The sequence below is a fragment of the Babylonia areolata genome, chromosome 13 (assembly GCF_041734735.1).
Source record: "Babylonia areolata isolate BAREFJ2019XMU chromosome 13, ASM4173473v1, whole genome shotgun sequence".
NCBI classification, from domain to species: domain Eukaryota; kingdom Metazoa; phylum Mollusca; class Gastropoda; order Neogastropoda; family Buccinidae; genus Babylonia; species Babylonia areolata.
Genome location: NC_134888.1, coordinates 5,074,314 through 5,096,813, shown reverse-complemented (window position 1 = coordinate 5,096,813; position 22,500 = coordinate 5,074,314). Strand labels below are relative to the sequence as shown.

General features: G+C 40.9%; 2 protein-coding genes across 2 annotated transcripts in view; one reads left to right on the top strand and one right to left on the bottom strand.

The window, feature by feature from the left end:
- The window catches only part of LOC143288998 (uncharacterized), an 87,142-nt gene that overhangs the window by 11,194 nt on the left and 53,448 nt on the right, over positions 1-22,500 (bottom strand). The window lies entirely within an intron of this gene.
- Positions 3,176-22,500, top strand: part of LOC143288798 (uncharacterized) — a 20,529-nt gene continuing 1,204 nt past the window's right edge. Inside the window, exons 1-5 of the mRNA XM_076597435.1 lie at positions 3,176-3,197; positions 8,585-8,620; positions 17,865-17,980; positions 18,761-18,777; positions 21,230-22,500. The exon at positions 21,230-22,500 is cut by the window's right edge and continues 1,204 nt beyond it. Of these exons, the coding sequence (XP_076453550.1) occupies positions 17,878-17,980; positions 18,761-18,777; positions 21,230-22,500 (1,391 nt within the window). The 5' untranslated portion in view covers positions 3,176-3,197; positions 8,585-8,620; positions 17,865-17,877. The remainder of the gene's footprint in view (positions 3,198-8,584; positions 8,621-17,864; positions 17,981-18,760; positions 18,778-21,229) is intronic.

Below are 22,500 nucleotides of genomic sequence, written 5' to 3'. Positions count from 1 at the left end.
CTGTTAGCATATCATTTTCTTCAGCCCATTTGACAAGTCTTCCGTTTAGCACTGATGAATAACATTTGCTAATAAGACTGAGCAAAGACACGCCCCTATAGTTGTCTGTTGAACTACTATCTCCCTTTTTATAATTGGAACAATTATTGCCTTCGCCCATTCATCTGGATACGTGCCCTTATCAAACAGAATGTTAAACAGTTTTGTTAAAAAATGTACAGCAATATTATCAGCTGATTTTAACATTTCTGCCAAAATACTGTCTACACCACAAGCCTTGCCTTTTTTAAATTTCCGAATAGCATCTGCAACTTCTTGTTCTGAAATATCATGACTTAGTTCATCAGATATATTTGATTCCTCTGGTTGCACTTCACTAATGGCTCTGCTATCAGTAGTTATAACCTCGTTCTGAGTAAATAAATTCCGAAAGTGTTCAAACCATTCATTTTCTTTAATGTCTTTGCATACTCCTATTTTCCTTCTTCCAGACACTTGCTTTGCTTCTTTCCAAAACTGTTTGCTGTCTTTGCTCAGTGATGCTAGACGTCTGGCTTTATCACGTCTATAGCTGACTTTCTTTACCTTACATAAATCAGAGAGAGAGAGAGAGAGAGAGAGAGAGAGAGAGAGAGAGAGAGAGAGAGAGAGAGAGAGAATGGATGAACTGTGGAATCGGCGAAACAAAAATAGGCGAATTGGGAATAGGCGAACTGGAATGACACCGTTTGGTGCCCATCCACCACAGTGTGAGCCAATAATGATATAGGATGTTGATGACAGTAACCATAATATTGTATTGTTTCCGTATCGCCCCGATTCCCCGATACTCTAACTTGGTGATCTGTTTCGCATATCTTCAGTTCGACCACTGATATACTTAGTTGCTCTCTCTCTCTCTCTCTCTTTGGTTTTAAACGAGGATATTCAACAATTGATCACATGTTTACTCTTTTGGCATTTGTTCAGAAACAGTTTTCTCTTAATCGTAAACTTTACGTGGCGTTTATTGATTTTGAAAAAGCTTTTGATTCTATCAACAGAAATTTATAATGGCCAATCCTGGCAAAACATGGCATAACAGGAAAGCTTTTTAAATGTATAAAGAGTATGTATAATGTTGTCAAAACAAGAATTAGGTGTGGTAACAAACTTACTGGGTATATCAATTGCACTAGAGGAGTAAAGCAAGGAGATGTTTGTAGTCCTATTTTGTTCTCATTATTCATAAATGAATTAGCTTTAAAAGTGATAGACCGAGGATTCACAACTGATTTTTTATAGAACTGTTTATAATTATTATTACTTGCTGATGATATTGTTTTGCTCTCGGAGACAGCTATTGGTCTACAGAGACAATCAAATAACTTAGAAAATTCAGTTACTAATTTGCAATTAAATGTTAATCTAGAGAAAAGTAATGTTATATTATTGTTTTTAGGAAAGGTGGTTATTTGGCAGCAAGGGAAAGGTGTGTGTGTGTTGGTATTGATATGCCAGTTGTCAATGCTTACAAATATTTTGGAATTCTTTTTTTTCTACTCGTTTGAGTTTTGTAGCTGCATGCAGGGATCTTTCAAGCAGAGCAAAGAATGTGCTGTTACATATTATGAATAAACTCTTTTTATTGAACAACAATTCTTTGGATATTTTTATTAAGATTTTCAATACCAAGATACAGCATATCGTACAATATGGTTCAGAATTATGGGGTCTAGATAAAAATGCTACAATACAATGTGAGTCCGTTGATTTATTTGGACTGAAAAAGTTTTTAGGAGTTGAAATGAAGGCACCTAACGATTTAGTATACGGTGAGACGAACAGATATCCAATCTATATAAATTCTGCAGTTGGATGTGTTCGATACTGGTTTAAATTACTGAAAATGAATGAAGATAGACTGCCACGTAAATCCTATAATATGTTGTATGATTTTGATTCTAGAGGTAAAATGAACTGGGCGTCAAATGTACGAACTTGTCTCTGTGAACTGGGCTTTGGATATGTATGGGACTATCAAGGAGCGGGTAATGAGAATATGTTTCTGAAACTTTTTCGTCAGCATTTGATAGACTGTAGATGGCAAAACTGGGAAAATCATATTCAGTCAAATGATAGATTCTGTCACAACATATCTCATACTTCTACACATTTAGTTAAATAAGAATTATTTTTTGTATAACATGAAGAGACATCACAAGTTTTACTAGTTAACAAGACTTAGATTTGGCATTTCTGAAATCTGTATGCACAGATACCGTTTTAAGATTGCTGATCACACAGAGAAGCTGTGTCCATTGTGCAAGCAGTCAAATGAAGATGAAGTGCATTTTGTTTTGATGTGTCCTGTATTACATAGTTTTCGCGTAAGATTTATTCCAAAGAAATATTATGAACTTCCATGTTTGTTTAAATTATGTTTATTGATAGCATCATCTGTTAATGGTGTCATACGTAACCTCCCATTGTATTTACACAGAGCTTTTAAGTTAAGAGAAACGGTATTATCATAATTTCTTTAATTCATTGTGGAAATGGTGAATGTTTACTGATGGTAATGGTGACATCTGCATATTGTATTGTCGCCCTTCATTCATATGAGGCTATGGCCTTCAGTGAATAAGTCATTTCAGTCAGTTCTCTCTCTCTCTCTCTCTCTCTCTGTGTGTGTGTGTGTGTGTGTGTGTGTGTGTGTGTGTGTGTGTGTGTGTGTGTGTGGTGTGTGTGTGTGTGTGTGTGTGTGTGTGTGTGTGTGTGTGTGTGTGTGTGTGTGTGTGTGTTGCGTGAGCGTGCAAAATAAATGAACAAATAAGTAAACAAATGCATAAATAAATAAATAAATAAATAAATAAGCAATAACAACAACGACAATAACAACAGTTCACTTTCATCAGCGTGACAGTTTTGATCCACGACACTTACGGAGACAATAATCCTGGGCTGAAAAAGCTGTTGCCACGTTCCGATCCGAATGATTTTTTTCCCCACCACCATCACCACCACCACCACCACCCTCTTTTTCCCCCCAGGTCCAGCATACAGAAGAAAAGTAAGTAGTCTTTTTTTTCCCCCCTCCACAGGGCATTCCGCCGTTGTTTTTCGCCTCGAATACATGGGGATGGTGTGATCTCTTTGTTTCAGGAAAACTCAATATATCGAGAAAAAAAGTTAGTAGCCTGGAGCTGTGTGCGCATGTATGTATTACCCTTTGTAATATGTTGTTGTTATTCATCATCATCATCATCATCGTCGTCATCCTTCTTTCTTCTTCTTCTTTTCAATATCATTATCCTCCTTCTTCTTCTTCTTATCATTGTCATTATCATCATTCTTCTTCTTCTTCTTCTCATTATCATCCTTCTTATTCTTCTTATCATTATCATTATCCTCCTTCTTCTTCTTCTCATTATCATCCTTATTCTTCTTATCATTATCATTATCCTTCTTCTTCTTCTTATCATTATCATCCTTCTTCTTCTTCTTATCATTATCAGCATTCTGCTTCTTCTTCTTATCATTCTTATCAGCATCATACTGGTATGTTTATCATTATTGTTTTTGTTTATATCGTTTCATTATTTTTTTTTTTTGACAAGAGGTTTTTTTCTGTTTTTTTATTTTTTTATTTTTTTTTTTTAAGGAGACGTTGTTTCAGTTTTGATAAAATGGAGGTAATATCTGTTCACACACACACACACACACACACACACACACACACGCACGCACGCACGCACGCACACACACACACACACACACACACACACACACACACTACAGTGGACTGGCCATCGTCTGTGCTAAGATAAGAGTCTGGGTTTGAATCCAGCTCCCTGCCTTTATCCCAAGTTTGACAGGAAAATCAAACTGAGCGTCCTGTCATTGGGATTGACGAACGAGAAGAAGAAGAAGAAGAAGAAGAAGAAGAAGAAGAAGAAGTCTTTTGGACGAAGTCTTCAGTAGTTGAGACGATAAACCGAGGTACTGTGTGCAGCACGCACTTGGCGCACTGTAAAAGAACCCATGGCAGCATCAGTAAATGATGCCCTCTGGCAAAATTCTGCAGGAGAAATCCACTCTGATAGGTAGACAAAAAGTATATGTATGCACTCTTTTTCTTCTTCTTCTTCTTCTTCTGCGTTCACTCGTATGCACACGAGTGGGCTTTTACGTGTATGACCGTTTTTACCCCGCCATGTAGGCAGCTATACTCCGTTTTCGGGGGTGTGCATGCTGGGTATGTTCTTGTTTCCATAACCCACCGAACGCTGACATGGATTACAGGATCTTTAACGTGCGTATTTCAAGTTGATCTTCTGCTTGCATATACACACGAAGAGGGTTCAGGCACTAAGCAGGTCTGCACATATGTTGACGCTGGGAGATCGTAAAAATCTCCACCCTTTACCTCACCAGGCGCCGTCACCGTGATTCGAACCCGGGACCCTCAGATTGACAGCCCAACGCTTTAACCACTCGGCTATTGCGCCCGTCTATATGCATGCACTCAAACCTTGACTAAGCGCGGCGTTGGGTTATGCTGCTGGACGGTTCAGTGTAGTGTGGGGTGTATGGATTTGCCCGAACGCAGTGACGCCTTCTCGAGAAACTGAAAGCGAAAGGGACACGTTACGTGAAATGTTTCTCATGAATGAAAATGATTTACGGTTATTGGTGACGGTTATGATTTTTTCACTTTCAATGTAAGAATTTCTGTAGGCATCTGATTACAAAGCACTCTGTAGGCCAGTTTCTACTGATGAGTTTTTGCCATTGGATGTTACCTAAAACTTACGGTGTTGTTACGAGGCAATCTGTATGATAACTATATCTGCTTTAGATTCTTCTGAAGACGAATAGATATTTGCCTATGATTGTACACATTACGGGATAATTACGAGGAGTGATGGCCTAGAGGTAACGCGTCCGCCTAGGAAGCGAGAGAATCTGAGCGCGCTGGTTCGAATCACTGTTCAGCCGCCGACATTTTCTCCCCCTCCACTAGACCTTGAGTGGTGGTCTGGACGCTAGTTATTCGGATTGAGACGATAAACCGAGCTCCCGTGTGCAGCATGCACTTAGCGCACGTAAAAGAACCCACGGCAACACAAGGGTTGTCCCTGGCAAAATTTTGTAGAAAAATCCACTTCGATAGGAAAAAACAAATAAAACTGCAGGCAGGAAAAAATACAAATAAAAAGAAAGAAAGAAGAAGAAGAAGAAGAAAAAAAAAAGAAAAAAAAAAAAAGGTGGCGCAGCTCTCAGTGTAGCGACGCGCTCTCCCTGTGGAGAGCAGCTCGAATTTCACACAGAGAAATATCGTGAAAAAAAAAGAGAGAAAAAAAAGAGAGAGAGAAATACAAGAAATACAAATATAAATATACCGTGTTATTACGAGACAATCTATGTGATAACTATATCTACTTTAGATTCTTCTGAAGACGAATAGATATTTGCCGTGGATTGTACACATTACGGGATGATTACGAGATTTTCGACACGATGTTTCACGCTTCCAGTGGCCGCGTGAAAAGCAGTACACTGTCGTTCACTTTGGAGACGACCGCAGGACTTCCGACCCCAGTCTCAGGGTCCTAGGTTCAGATCTAGGCTGTGTCTAGTGGGTGACGTGTCGTGGTTATTCCCCCCGCCCCCCCCCCCCCCCAACCCCCCACCAGTCTCCCAGGTCAACAGATGGGTAAAGTCCTGTTTCAGCGTCCTTAATTCAGGGACCTATTTACCGGCAATTTTTTTGTGAACGGTGAACAGAGAAACTTTATACAATCATACCAATGCATAAAAAAAAAAAAAAAATACAGAGAGCAGCGTATGCGCCAGAAAAAAAAAAAGAAGAAGAAGAAGAAGAAGAAGGAGAGAGAGAGAGAGAGAGAGAGAGAGAGAGAGAGAGAGAGAGAGAGAGAGAGAAGAAGAAAGATTAATTAAGACAATGAACAAACAATCGGTCCATTTACAAACTCACTCACGCAATCAATTCGTCCAAAACAAGATTCAACCAACAAATGAAACCAAAATAAAACAAGAGAGGCAAGGCCTTCAAGACTCACTTGTGATACACTTAAAAAAAAATCTAATCGTTAAAATGTGTTCTGTATTTGTTATTATAAAGCTTCGCGTTAAGAAAGAAAATATTAAAAAATCCTAACCAGATTCGAATGAAGTCCCCTAGCATTAATTACAGAGTACTTTCCCTTTTTTTTACTATCTGCACCAAAACGTTTGCAAAATAAATAAAACTTCCATGCTTAGCAAAAGAAGTTCCTGTTTGAACAAAAAAATGATAATAATGACTACTATTGTTGTTGGGTCAGAATATCAGATCAAAGTGCCAAGTTTAGAGAATACAAAAAATACAAATATAACAGTAAATGCAGTTTGCATATAATTAGGCTTCATTTTTTATTTTTTGTGCCCATCCCAGAGGTGCAATATTGTTTTAAACAAGATGACTGGAAAGAACTGAATTTTTCCTATTTTTATGCCTAATTTGGTGTCAACTGACAAAGTATTTGCAGAGAAAATGTCAATGTTAAAGTTTACCACGGACACACAGACACACACACACACACACAGACAACCGAACACCGGGTTAAAACATAGACTCACTTTGTTTACACAAGTGAGTCAATAAAACATGTTATAAATGATACAGTAACTTGTATAGGGACACAATATTTTAGTCTGCGACAAATCATACACGTACATGAGCACACAATTCAAGCGTGCGTAGATGAAACGATATTACCATTAGCAGATGTTGTAACCCATTTTCAGTGGTTTTTCGACTCTATTATGTACGTTATTTTATTTACATTGATGCAGATTCAGCCACTAAACTAACGTACCGACATCTTGATCTTGCTCTTTCCGTCTTTGGTTCCGCAAATCATGAAAATACAAAGAAAGAACATGGCGGCTTCAGATGACAAGTGTCTGTTCAGGATCAGGTTATGGGTCATTTTGTGTTGTATCGTGCCCTTCATTAGAAGGCACACGCTACAAGTCTTTTTTTTTATGTGCCTCCATTGCAAAACACGCAAACATTAATCGGTGCAAAAATATAGGACGCTACAATACGTCATTACACAACAGATGTGGACCCCCCCCCCCCCCCCCCCCCGCTCGTGAAGGTAAACACACACACGCAGAACATCAAAATACGCACGTTACAGATTGTGTGGGAGGGGGGCGTGGGGGTGAGGGTGGGGGAGGGGGGAGGGGTATGGAAACACTAACATACCTTGCATGCGCGCCTCCGAAAATGTTTCGTTTATTTGTGTTTGTTTGTGTTTTTTGTTGTTGTTGTTTGATTTTGGTTGAGCTGCACTTTTGCATGCACACGTCAACCAAAGATGTCTGTCACGGTTCGTTGGCGATCTGTGTGTGTGTGTGTGACTTGTAACTTTTGTCTTCAAGGAGAATTAGGTATCGTGCGTTTGTAAGGTTAGGGGAGGGTTTTTTTTAAATTAATTAATTTTTTTTTATCGGACATCTTTTAATTCCAGCCGTATTCTTTGATTTCTAGATATTTTTTGGGAATTGGTGAATTTGTGTGTAAAGTTCTGTTTAGGTGTGTTATTTTTCTATGTATTCAGCTCGGGTTATTGGCAGTACGAATTTTCTGAAACATTTTTGTGGCAATTGAAACGAGATTGCTAGTTTGTGATATTTCATGGCTGAGTTTTGTTTTTATTAATCAAAACCAACAGTATAGACACTAGGCTGACGTATTGTCATTTGGGGGCTCTTTGCAATTGACTTTTTTCAGATTGTGTTAACTCATTCATTATTTGGGAAAAGTTAGCTTTTCGTGATCGTAGTTTTCGGTGTAAAAATGGCTGTATATGACAGGATACCTCCCAACTTAGTGTAATGCGTATTACTTGAGGAAGGGAGTGGGGTGGTACTCTTTTGAATTTGGAAGAGAGGGAAGTCTACAGAGACTGGGAGCTCATTGTTACAGATTTCCCTGTGACTTTTCCCCTCGTGCCATTGCCTTCAACGGAAATCCAGGATCGACAACAACTGGAACAGTCCTCGTTCCCCCTTCCAGTTTGCCCTCTTCAGTTTTTTTTTCTTCACTCCCGTTCCCACTCCCACTCCCACTCCACACTTCCTGCGCCCCTTTCCCACTCTCCCTCTCACTCCATCCAACCGTAAACCCCCCAGGTCTACAAATAACATCCATCTTCAACTGTCGGGTGAAATTCACGCCAGGGTGGACTCTTGTCAGTGTCACTGAGATGAACTGGTGCCGCAATTGACTCAGTTAAATTACGAAGTGTTGGATCAGAAATGGAATTGTGCTTTAGATAGATGGGGGGTAATCTTTGTGTGTTTGACTTATTTAGGGTGATCACAAGTTTAAAAAAAAAAAACAAAAAAAAAAACAACAAAAACCGAGCTGAACTTTTCTGTGTCTCTGTGTTTGTGTTGTCGGGAAGTTAGATAGATTGGGAAAGGGTGGGGGGGTACATGGGCAACCCCTTACAGGTTGTGACAATGTCTGTTTCTTTCTGTGTTGTGCGCGGCTTTGAAACTGACTACTGCGGGCTCTGATCGACAGCTGCGATAATAATTCACATCGGTTGCAGCAACTCTGGTAAGGTGTTTTGTTCTTATTAATCAATCGTTTCCACTCTACTGCTGACCCATATTTCCACATAATCCGCCCAAAAGAAGTTACACCCATTTTGGCTATAGGCTCGTACACGTAAAATATTACATGTCTGTCTGAGTGTGTATGTGTGCGCGCCTGAAATGTGATTGAATGACACAGGAAACGAATGATGAGCGCCCAGTGGCAGCCGTCAGTCGGCTCTACCTAGGTAGACAGCCTGTTGTGAGATGATGGTAACAATGATGAAGATGATATATATATATATATATATATATATATATATATATATATATATATATATATATATATATAATCATCTTATTATTATTATTTAAAAAAAAATTCTTATTTCTTTTGGTGGGATTCAACCTCCTCATTTACCCAACGTATCTCTCTCTCTCTCTCTCTTCTCTCTCTCTCTCACCCTCTCACCCACACACACACACACTCACACACCATTTTCATTCGTTTATCATAATGTTTTGTTTAGGAATGATCGAGTGTTGACGCATTTAACCATGTCATAAGGACCTAAAGCCCAATGACATTAAAAAGTGTCAAAGCGTCAAAGCGTTTGTGCATGCATCCGTGTGTCCGTTGAGTGTGTATGAGAATAAGTGTGTGTGTGTGTGTGTGTGTGTGTGTGTGTGTGTGTGTGTGTGTGTGTGTGTGTGTGTGTGTGTGTGTGTGTGTGTGTGTGTGGTGTGTGTGTGGTGTATGTACGTGTAAGAATCATTCGAGATTTGCAGCAATAATTATGCTTAAAATGTTAGTCGTTCATAAATTATAACGATATGTTGAAAATGTTAAACCGCCTCCCCCCTCCCCCCACCCCCCTTCCCCCCCACACACACACTCCACACACACACCTCCTTTGTTCAGAGGGCTGTGTTGCTATATGGACGATGAAATGCAAAGTGTTACTCTGTCTCACATGATTCGTATATCCATACAGTTTGCAATAGAGGAAATAAGAAACTGATTCACAACTAAAAAAAAAAAAAAAAAAAAAAAGTCGAACGAGCATTTTTTTTCTGTTACCTCAGCAATGGATATGGGATATTCAATGTATCCTTCACACTGAATATCTCTCTCTCTCTCTCTCTCTCTCTCTCTCTCTCTCTCTCTCTCTCTCTCTCTCTCTCTGTGTGTGTTTAAAACTGGTTTTCAGTGTGAGCAATATTTTGAATATGTGGATAAAAAGTGTTTTAGGGACTGTTTAGTAAAATTACGGCTTGGTTTGCTCCCAATAAATGGATCATTTTTTTTAGAAGAACATTCAAATGTAATTCAAATTACGCATGTAAACGTTGTAATGTAATCGAAGATGAAAACCATTTTATAAACAATTGTGTCCTTTACAATAACCTGCGGCAAAAACATCTGAACTCTGAAGGTCAATCGTATGTTCACTTGATGAAGAATGGTTCTGTTTACAGTATTCGTAAACTATGCATTTATATATTTAATGCCCTGAAGATACAACAGGAATTCTGTGACAACAATGATGAAAGTTAGAATTAATTTACTATGCACGAGAAGCACTTTTGTTCTACAGGTTAAGTTAGTACGTATTTTACATTTTGTTGTGGCTGAGTGATCACCATATTGTGTACTTTTGACCTCTTTTTAGGGGCCGGAGGCCTGGAGATTAAAGTTTTGTTCTTGTTCTTGTTCTCTCTCTCTCTCTCTCTCTCTCTCTCTCTAGGTTTGTGAGTTGTGAGTTGTGATTAATTTGACAGTCTTAATAACCCCTTTACTTCTTGATTTTTTTTCTTTTCTTTTTTTCAGTATCTGCTATTGTACTACAATATGATCTGTAATGTACTACAATGTGATTTGATACCTAATTATGTTTATGTATGCATATGCATACATATCTGTATGTACATGTAGACATATGCATGCATGTGGGTATATGTGCAAATATGTATATGCATAAGCGTGTGTGTGTTTGGGGATGAGTGTGTGCATATGTGTGTGGGTGGGTGGGTGTGAGTCTGTGACAGTGTTCCCTTCATTATATTTTTATGATGATGATGGTCCGTTGATTAGTATTATAATTATCATTGGTAGTAGTAGTAGTAGTAGTGGTAGTGGTAGTGGTAGTATTTACTATTGTTATTATTGTTGTGTCTTATCGTTACTGTTTTTGTTGTCACAAGGACAGAATGGAAGACTAGACAATGCCTAAAATCTTTATCCTTGAGTAATAAAGTTTTTTAATCTGGAATCTTGAATCTAGGTTTGACATTTTCTTCCTTCTGTAGCCAGTGTTGGACCCTGTTGCAATGATAGATGAATGAACGGCGTTATTATGTGCGGAGTGGCCTGTTAATTGTTGGCTACCATTTTTCTATCAGGAAAGAACTTCGTTTTGTTTCGGTAATATTTGCTTTCACCATTTCCATTCGTTTATTCTAATGTTTTGTTATGCGGCAATGAAAATATGTTGACGCATTTACACATGTCATAAGGGCCTCATGGCCAAATGACATTAAAGTGCCAAAGCGTCAATGATTCTCTCTCTGTCTCTGTCTCTCTCTGTAATATGATTCGTATTTATTTGCCTTGTTGTACTACTGTGAAACATGGACGACGTATCGCCGTCACATTCAACAACTTGAGCAGTCTCACCGGAGATGCCTACGAAGGATCCTCGTCACAAAGTGGCAAGACAGGGTCTCCAACCTCCAGGTCCTAGAGAGGAGCGGCTGGCCTGCCCAGCATCGAAAGCCTGCTGATCCAGTGTCAGCTACGCTGGACAGGACACGTTGTCCGCATGACAGACAGCAGGATCCCGAAGATGCTCTTGTATGGCCAGCTGACGGAAGGCCACCGCGAACTTGGAAGACCCTGCAAGCGCTTCAAGGACACCTTGAAGTCAAACCTCAAAGCCTGTGACATAGACATCGCTTTCTGGGAAACTGATGTCCTTGACCGCTCTCGCTGGAGGCTGCTGTGCTCTAGTGGCATAAAGACGTTTGAAAACAAGAGAACGCTGGCCATTAAGGAGAAGCGTGAGCGAAGGAAGCAGGGCTCAACTTCTGAAGACGTTTTCCCTTGCAACACCTGTGGGAAGTGCTGCGCATCCAGAATCAGCCTCTTCTCCCATATGAGGACACACACCGACAGACAAGTCTGCCTGCCTACCCATCCGTCGGTCCGACGGGAGACTTCATCAAGGCACTGACAAACGGAAGGGTGTGTGCACGTGTGAATGTGAATTAAGCGAACGGTGAGCGTACGTGTGTGTACCTGGTAAATATGATTCTGGAGAAAACGTCAATTTAGCTGCGTGGTGTATGAATATGACAATTTCCACACATCATATATATATATATATATATATATATATATATATAATGTGAAGGGTAGTGATGAACTCGGTTTTAAATGCATAGCCGTCGATAGCACTTAGACTGGTATATATATTTTTTCTCCGGTTCTACAAAGAGCTGAACAAGGAAAAACAAAATGCACACCATCTTCTCTGTCAAGTTTACACAACAGAAAATCAATAGATAGTTGTCAGTGAAATGTCTATAATTATCTGTAATGACGTGTAGCCAGCTCTGATACCCCAAACCTAAGTCTGTGTTGTCACGTGAACATAAGTTGCCACGCAGAACGGTACCTCAGAGGGACACATTAACTCTCTCCATACGAACGGCGAAAGAGACGACGCTAACAGCGTTTCACCCAAATTACCATCATCAAAATATTGCAAGCGGAAAGCTCTTATACTGAAGAGGTGAATGTTGACAAAGAATACCACAATTCTGACGACGGAAGCTAAAGGTTGGGTCATTGAGACACCCACTGGACATCCGAGGGGTCTGTGTAGAGGAGAAGAGAGGACTGGCCGTACTGAGTGAGTTAAGACACTACGGGCCTCCACCAGCAAAACAACAAGACATACCAACAAAGATGTCCATTTGGTTTTTGTGTGTGTTCATTTTAAAAAATGGAAAGAAGAAAATCTTTGTATGTATGGAGAAGTTTGAAATCAAATTATGTCGGCTGTACACACTTTGTGAATTAAAACGAAAAATATTTGAAAAAATTGTTCATAATTTGTATTTGTAAGTCTGTGGTTTTATGGAAAGTGGGAAAGGAGGAGGGGGGGGGGGGGGTAGAGGTTTTCGATGGTTGTGCGAGTAAGCTGATATTTTAGCGAATGGATATGAAGTAATTTTATCACTGATTGATACACTTGCCAATGTTTAGATTTGTGATTATTTATATTTTCTGTTTATAAGTCAATGAGTTTATTAGAGAACTGGGAAGGAAGGAGATATTGAGTTTACGGATGGTTCTGCGAATAAGTTAAAATTTTAGCGAGTGGATATGAAGTAATTTTGTCACTTATTGATACACTTGTCAATGTTTAGATTTATAATTATTTATAATTTCTGTTTATAATAAGTCAATGAGTTTATTAGAGAACTGGGAAGAAAGGGGATATTGACTTTAGAAGGTTGTGCCGGCGAATAAGTTGATATTTTAGCGAGTGGATATGAAGTACTGAATTTTTATCACTCATTGATACACTTGCCAATGTTTGTTTAAAATGGGAAGGTCATGTACATCTGTTTATTTTCTCGAGCGATGAGACATATGTGTAACGTATATCCAATTACTCCCACTGGACTTAATTGCTTACTCAGCACTTACCTCAACACGCTTTGATGGCATCCTGTTTTAATCAAGTGAAACGGGATGTGATGACATTAGCCCGTGCCACCAGCCGCCGTGGCGAAGTGGTTAGCGTCGCGGACTGACGGCTGGGAGGACGCGGGTTCGAATCCAAGCGGAGGTGGGTTTTTCGGCCCGTGGCCGGCTCCTATCCAGAGTTGAGTGTGCTGTGGGCTTAAAAGGGGGCACTGGGACCACACAGTCGAGTGTCATCCACTTCAAGGATGCGTCTTTGGGTGTGTTTCTCTAATAACCTGACCAACACTGCAAGTGTCTGTATCTCTCGGGCCTGGTTAACGCCGGGATATCATTATGACATGAAGCGTAGAGTACAGCCTTGTCACGCAGTCCCAAACCAAAATGGACCTCCATAGCAACATCGTCATCATCATCGTCATCCTCCTCCTCCTTCATCGTCATCAATATAAACAAAATAGTCTCAAAGTCTGTGGCTTTTCATGCCCTGCTCTCATGGTGACCTCAGTTTCGATACCCCTCCACTTCCGTGCTTGGGGTGAGTCCTGTCAATGTCGTCAGTTTCGGCAGATTCATGGGGGGCTGTTGTTTGAGGGATGCGGTGGCGGTCTCCACTCTGGGAGGGACGCTCACTCAGTCTGGCTCCGCGACTAAGCCATTATTGTCGTTAGTAGGGGGCTTAGTAGGTGGTGTCCTAAGTACGTTGAATCAGAACAGGCACCACTCAACACCACCGAAGTGACTCAGCAGAACTGCAGGGTCTCCTCTGGTGTGTGGCCTCCTGGCGACCTAACATCGATGGTTCCCTGTGGACTGCCGACGCTGGAACTGCGACGGACGAACCCGGGTGTGGCCGTGTATGGGGGAATCTAAAAAGAGCGACGTGGGAGTAATGCCACTGAAACGGTGCAGATGATGGGGCAGCAAAAAAACAACAAAAAACCCCTAAAATAAACAAACAAAACAAAACAAAACAAACCATTAGCACGTGCCCTCTCGCCGTCCCAAACGATTTGTTTTGTTTTTGTTATTTTCAAATTTGATACCCTTACTTCTGAATACGTTAATTAACCTCTGTTGATAATTATTATCGATCAAAGGCCTGATAGCGAACATGTCAAGACTCAAGACTCTCTCTGTCGCTGTCTCTCTGTCTCTGTCTCTGTGTGTCTGTCTCTGTCTGTCTCTGTCTGTCTCTGTCTCTCTCAGAGACAGACTCTCACTGTAATTAATTCCTAATCCTGTTAGCACACACTTTCTCGCAGTTCCAGGTTTTCTTATACACACACCCCCACCCCCACCCCTCCCCACGTCCACTCCCTTTCCAGCAATGTGTGAGAAAGCGTGGAAAGCCCTCCCCCTCCCCACCCCATCACGGCCCCCGCCACCCCGTCCCGACCTCCCTGCCCCCTCCGTAACCCCCACCCCCACCCCCCACCCCCCGCCCCCCACCCCCTTTTTCTTCTTCTCAAGAACATTTCTTTTCTCACTGAGGTTGCGATTTTTTTTTTCCCCGGAGGATATCAGAGAACAAGTAGAGAGAGAGAGAGAGAGAGAGAGAGAGAGAGAGAGAGAGAGAGAGATACTCGTTGGGCTGTGAGAAAGTGTGTGGGACTGTGAGAAAGTGTTTTCGGGACTGTGAGAAAGCGTGTGGGACTGTGAGAAAGTGTGTGGGACTGTGAGAAAGTGTGATGGGACTGTGAGAAAGTGTGTGGGACTGTGAGAAAGCATGTGGGAATGTGAGAAAGTGTGTGGGACTGTGAGAAAGTGTGTTGGGACTGTGAAAAAAAAAGTGTGAGACTGTGAGAAAGTGTGTGGGACTGTGAGAAAGTGTGTTAGGACGGTGAGAAAGTGTGTGTGGGACTGTGAGAAAGCGTGTGGGACCGTGAGAAAGCGTGTGGAACTGTGAGAAAGGATTGGAACAGTGACAAAGCGAGTGATAAATCAGTCGTGAGGGGCTGTGAGGAAGCGTGTACTTGGAAACCTTTCCCCCACTGGCTCAATAATAATAATTATGATAATAGTCATGCACAGTATCGTACACCAGCTCAACACACCAGCTGTGCATGATATACAGTGAGACACTCAGTGTCACGAATGAATGAACCCGCCAAGTCGGGTAAGACATCGATTGAAAAGTGGTGGTGGCTCTGAGCAGACGTTGACCCGCTCGATGAATACGTGCTGCCATCTCTTCAGCCTTCAATCGAAACAGATCCTATCTGCGCAACACGTGTTCCATTTGCATTAACACGATATCAATATGGGACTGTACAATGTCCGAATACGACAGAAAGCCAAATGCATTTCAAGTGACAGCAGCTATACGCTGGCAAATGAATTGTTACCAACTTTTACCTTCAGGCAAACGGTTGTGTGTCCATCAAATTTAAAACAACTAACAGAACCAAATGCAGCTTTATACCAACCTCAATTAATTCAGCTGTTAAACAGCAATAATTTATAATCAAGATCTGTAATTTAAAAAAAAACAAAAAAAGTATGCCAGAGTGTGTGTGGAATGTGACATCTTAAATCAAAGTATTGTTGAATTGCATTGTTATTATAATCTTCTTTTTTTTTTAATGTCTTATGTCTACTTTTAGTATGCTATTTCATGCCTATTTTATTCATATCCTTTAACTCACTCAGTACGGCCAGTCCTCTCTTCTCCTCTACACAGACCCCTCGGATGTCCAGTGGGTGTCTGAATGACTCAACCTAGAGCTTCCGTCGTCAGAATTGTGGTATTCTTTGTCAACATTCACCTCTTCAGTATAAGAGCCTTCCGCTTGCAATATTTTGATGATGGTAATTGGGGTGAAACGCTGTTAACGTCGTCTCTTTCGCCGTTCGCATGGAAAGAGTTAAGTGATTTTGTGTTGTAAATGTATGGCTGTGATGATGTATGTGTGATTTACTCTGAGTTACCTTTTAAAGGTTGTGCTGTGTTGTTGTTATCTACTGTGATTATTTATTGAACGCATGGGCTGCCATGTAAACACTTTATGTCTTTTATGTATACATGTTGAATGACTGTGATTTCCGTGTATTGTTTATGGTTGTTGTTTTTTTACACCTGTAATGTGCCTACCGCATGCCCTAATATATAAGAAAAGACGTCAGTCGCGCGCAAGCAAGCATGTTGAACCCCGAGATATTTCGTCCACGTGTTCAGAATCTACAAACATCAGAAAAGTTGAAAAACTGTGTCCTGGTGCGTTATCTATTTATTTATTATTATTATTATTATTATTATTGTTGTTGTTGTTGTTGTTGTTGTTGTTGTTGTTGTTGCTGTTGTTGTTATTATTATTATTATTATTATTATTATTATTATTCATTTATTTATTTATTCATTTTTCTCCTGTTTTGGAATGTTCGTGTTGTGCTTCCTTCTTTTTCGATTTCTTTTCCAAAAGAAACCTGCAACTGCCACCACTCCTTCCTCCCCCACCCCCCACCCCCCACCTTCTCCCCCCAAAAAAAAACAAAACAAAACAACTGAAAACAACAACAATAAAACACACACACACACACACACACACACACACACACACACACACACACACACAACAAAAAACAAAAAACAACAACAAACAACACACATACACACTAAATAAAAACAACAACAACAAAAACTGCCTTTATTATCTCCAGTATCACTGAACTTCAATAAACATGCATTGCGGCAGCAATACTATATATATATATATATATATATATATATATATATATATATATATATATATATATATATATATATATATGTCTTGCCCAAGTACATCCCCACTCTCTCGGCCAAGAGGGTTTTAGGACAGTCGGTGTTGGGATGGTTCCCAAAGGCCAACTAGCCCACAAGGCTGCAGCACTAAGAGCCAGTGTAATTTTTTGCCTCCTAGTTTGAGAGTCATAGTCCTTCACAAAAGACTGAGCTGTAAATGGTTTCCCATTGACTGGAGAAACCATTGATAATACAGCTCTCACTTTGCTGTTGGCCCAAATGTAAACTTATGTCAATCTGTGATATAAGCCGAGTGTTGGGCCTTTGCAGCAATGCTACCGTCAACCTCACATATCCTCATTCATTTTTAAACTAAAGTAGTAACGGTCACGAATGGATTTGCCTTTCCTGCTCGGCCATAATTATGTCCCTTCATAAGGCCGTACTCAGCCCTTTGGGGGAATACTTATAATTATGGGACTTTGAATTTGTCAACACTTTTGTGTAGTTTTTGAATTTGTGAGTTAAAAAAAAAATGTTTAAGTGGGTTTGATTTTGTTAATACATTTAAGTGTCTTTATTTTTGTGTTGTTTTTTTTTAAAAATATATATTATTATTATCACTATCATATTCGGCTTTGATTCCATTAATACTTTCGTGTGGTTTTGATTTCATAAATAGTATTATGTGGATTTGATTTTGGTTATTATTATTATTATCTAACGAATTTGGTTAGTATCCTTTAGTAGCTGTGATTTCAAACACACACACACACACACACACACACGAAGAAAGAACTTGAAACAGGAAGGGTGACTTGTGTGCAGTCGTCAGTCAGTGATGTCGGGCTTCTGGGGCCGACGGCTGGGGTCATGGCTGCTGAAAGGCAAAAAAAGAACCACGTGGGCAGTCCTGGCCTGTCTTCTGTTTTTTACTGTCACTGGTGAGGAGAGAGAGGGGGCTGGGGGGGGGGGGGGGGGGGAGAGAGAGAAAGGGAGAGAGAAAGGGTTGAGACAGAGAGACAGACAAGGAGAGAGAGAGGGACGCACAGACAGAGAGAGACAGACAGGCAGAGAGAGAGAGAGAGAGAGAAATACAGACAGACAGACACAGAGACAGACAGGGAGCGAGAGAGAGAGAGACAGGCAGAGAGAGAGAGAGAGGCAGAGACAGACAGAGAGAGAGAGATACAGGCAGAGAGAGACAGAGAGACAGGCAGAGAGGGACAGAGAGACACAGAGAGAGACAGAGACAGACAGACACAGAGAGAGATAGAGACAGACAGACAGACAGACAAACAGACATGCAGACAGTCACAGAGAGAGAGAGAGAGAGAGAGAGAGAGAGTTCTCGAAATAACTAAAACTTTTTGGGATTTCGCAAAATTCTACTGGTTTCATAATCTTTTTGTGATGTATACACGAACTGCTGTGTTTTATCATTATCATCATCATCATTATTATTATCGTCATCATTATTGATTATCATTATTATTAGTAGTAGTAGTAGTAGCAGTAGTAGTAGTAGTAGCATTTGTCTCGTTTCTGTTTCTTTCAGTGCTTAATTTTTTCCCCCTTTCTTTCTTTCTTTCTTTCTTTCCCTTGTTTGTTCGTTCGTTCTTTATTCCTTTTCTCCTGGCTTTTTCCCGCCCTTCAGTTTCCTTTATGTGTTTGTGTATGTGCTTATCTAAACATACAATCTTTCTTTTTTTTTTTCTCTCCAGGATGGAACCTGATGAGAGTGAGTATACGTTGTGTGTGTGTGTGTGTGTGTGTGTGTGTGTGTGTGTGTGTGTGTGTGTGTGTGTGTGTGTGTGTGTTTAATTTTTAAAAAAAAATTAAAATGTATCTCTTTTTTTTTGGCGTACGTTTAGTTTCTTAAGCAGGCGTCCCAGCGTTCCGGACAAATCCATATACGCTACACAGCATTTATTAGGCAGAGTATAACCAAACGCGCTAATCAGGCCTTGAGTGCATGCATACATGTATACAGTATATTTGTGTACCTCATCAGAGTGGATTTCTACTTCTGCCGGCGGAATTTTGCCATAGGACAACAACTTAAGTTGCCACGGGTTCTTATTCAGTGCGCCAAGTGCGTCAGTGCTGCACACGGGACATTGGTTTATCAGTCGTCTCGAAGTAGTGCATACAATATTTGATTATTGATATATATATATATATATATTTTTTTTTTTTTTTTTTTTGGGGGGGGGTCCTAATCCCGCTTCCCCCGTCCCACCTCTCACACACACCCTTCCAATATTATGTTTTTTTTCTTTCTCCAATCACTGACACTCACCCTCTCCATTTTAGATTTTTGTACTCTTATCTTTTCCACATTCTGTTCTCTCTCTCTCTCTGTCTGTCTGTCTGTCTCTTCCTTTCTTAGTCCCCTCCCCCTTGCACCCCCCCCCCCACTCCCCTCCACCTCAACCGCCCCCCTTTTCATTCAAATATACAGAAATGTCGATTTCTAATTAATAATAACAATCATCATTATGATAGAAATGATAATAATCAAAATGATAATAATAATAATAATATAATTCATTTTCAGTCTAATATCATCATCTTAGATGAACAGACTATAAATAAATAAACGAAACAAATCGTCTCATCCGAATGGGTAAAGGGTGGAGATTTTTACGATCTCCCAGGTCAACATATGTGCAGACCTGCCAGTGCCTTGAACCCCCTTCGTGTGTATATGCAAGCAGAAGATCAAATACGCACGTTAAAGATCCTGTAATCCATGTCAGCGTTCGGTGGGTTATGGAAACAAGAACATACCCAGCATGCACACCCCCCGAAAACGGAGTATGGCTGCCTACATGGCGGGGTAAAAACGGTCATACACGTAAAAGCCCACTCGTGTGCATACGAGTGAACGCAGAAGAAGAAGAAGAAAAGTCTCATCCGAATGACTATACACTCAGTTTGATACGTGGCAGAGAGTGGGATGTAGCTGTTCGCACAACGTAATAAGAAGAACACATGTGCAGTTTTTAGTTTCACTGAGTTTCAGTAGCTCAAGGAGGCGTCACTGCGTTCCGAGGACAAATCCATATACGCTACACCACATCTGCCAAGCAGATGCCTGACCAGCAGCGTAACCCAACGCGCTTAGTCAGGCCTTGAGAAAAAAAAAAGAAAAAAAAGAGAAGAAGAAAAAAGAGATAAATACAAAAAAAAAGAACTACTACTACTAATAATAGGTATAAGGCGCAAAAACTTGATGAAGTCAACTATAGGTGTACAAACAAAAGAAAAAAAGAAAAAAAAGAAGAATAAATAAATAAATAAATAAATATATAACTAACTAATTAAATAACTAACTAAATAATAATAATATAATAATGTGCAGGTAACAGCTAAACAACCTTTCCGTTATTTGAAAGTAACTTCTTTTTTTAAAAATATTTATTTTGCAAAGACTGAGGATAGAAATATGACATGAAAATTCCTTCTAAGACTGCAATTGGGGACCATTGGAATATTATTCTCTGACCGAGGAGAGAGAGAGCCAGCTGTATGCCTGATTGTGACTACAGTTACGTCTCCTGTACACTCTCCAGATATCTCGGCATTGTCAGAGAACTCTCTTCCTCATGGTCAAGCTGATCCAGAGATACCAATCAGTTTGGTCACGGTGGTGTTCAATTTATAATATATATATATATATATATATATATATATAAATGAATAAAAAGCCCTCCTACTTGCCAAACCTTACCCTCCCCCCACTCCCCCTCTTCTATAAAAAAAAAAAAATTCTCTGACCGAGGAGAGAGAGAGCCAGCTGTATGCCTGATTGTGACTACTGTTACGTCCCCTGTACACTCTCCAGATATCTCGGCATTGTCAGAGAACTCTCTTCCTCATGGTCAAGCTGATCCAGAAACACCAATCAGTTTGGTGGTGGTCAATTCATTTAAAAAAACAACAACATATATATATATATATATATATATATATATATATATATATATATATGTGTGTGTGTGTGTGTGTGTGTGTGTGTGTGTGTGTGTGTGTGTGTGTGTGAATAAAAAGCCCTCCTATTTACCAAACCTTACCCTTCCACCACTCCACTCTTCTAAAAAAAAAAAAATTCTTTTTTAAATAAAAAATTAATTAATTAATTAAAAAAAAGAAAGAAAAGACACTGAAGCCTCTCACTCTTCGTGCAGACGCTCGGAACAAACTTCCCCGCCCCGCTTCACCAGCAGCTCCCCAGACAAGCTCCGCCAGACAGCAGCAGCAGCAGCAGCAGCAGTAGCAACAGGTCCTCTTGGGGTCCTGCTGTTGAGACGTACCCTGCAGGACCTGATCCTTCCAAGCCTCCGCCGGTTCGGGCCTTCTCCAGGCTTCAAGTTCAAGGTCACGGCGCCATTACTGCCCCCCTCGATCTTACACATAACCGAACGTCCTTCACTCTAAATCAGACAGGGTCCAGGCTGTCTGTATCGCCGTCAAAATCGAAAGAGGGGGACCAGGAAGATGGTAATCACGTCTTAACGAGTCACAGAAAAGGCACGTTCAACTTCACGGAATGGGTGAGAGTTCAGGACGAGAGATTACAGCGCTTGCGTGAAGGGTGCGCACGCGCACAGCACGCCTTGAGAACGCCAACGGGCGGAAGCGGCTTCTACACCAGAAGCCTCGTGGACGAAGGCAAACACGTCGTGTACTGCCCCGTGGAAAAGTCAGCTTCGACTTTCTTCCGCAGGTTCATGTATTCTCTGCACAGCAGAACGGACCCACAGTTGATAGCTTCCCCCTTCGACGTTCCCATCATGACAGCTCTACGGCACAAGTTCCAGGATCTCCGAAGCCTGTTCCGGAGCGGGAGGAGCTACACCAACACCACCAGGTTCCTTGTGGTCCGAGAACCCTTCTCCCGCCTCTTTTCGGCCTACGTGGATAAAGTCCTGGTGCCCAACTCCTACTACTGGAAGATTTGGGGCGTCAAAATCGTCTCCCAGTTCCGCACGGACCCATCACCACGTGCGCTCCGCTGCGGTCACGACGTCAGTTTTCAGGAGTTCGTCAAGTACGTCCTCCACAGTCTTCACAGAACCGATGAGCACGTGCAGCCCGTGGACAGACTGTGTTCTCCTTGCACCAGCGACCTTTCCGTTGTCGCTCGCATGGAGACTCTCAAGTGGGACTTTCAGTATCTCCTGAAGCTTCTAAACCTCCGCATCGCCAACTTCTCCATGGACACTCTGATGACCGATGTGGCTACCGACGCCGTCACGGACTCTACTTTCAGTGCCTTCGAGTTCTACGAAGAGCTGAAATCTTGTGTCTCCCTTTACGAAACCTGCCAGAGACTTTGGCTCAAAATGCAGCTTCGTGGAGTCATCAGCGAAGATTTGCCTTTGCCTTTGTCCGCAGAGCAAACAGAGACTATGAAAGCCGAAGAGATGGTGAGCATTTTCGAAGATGCTCGTAGAAA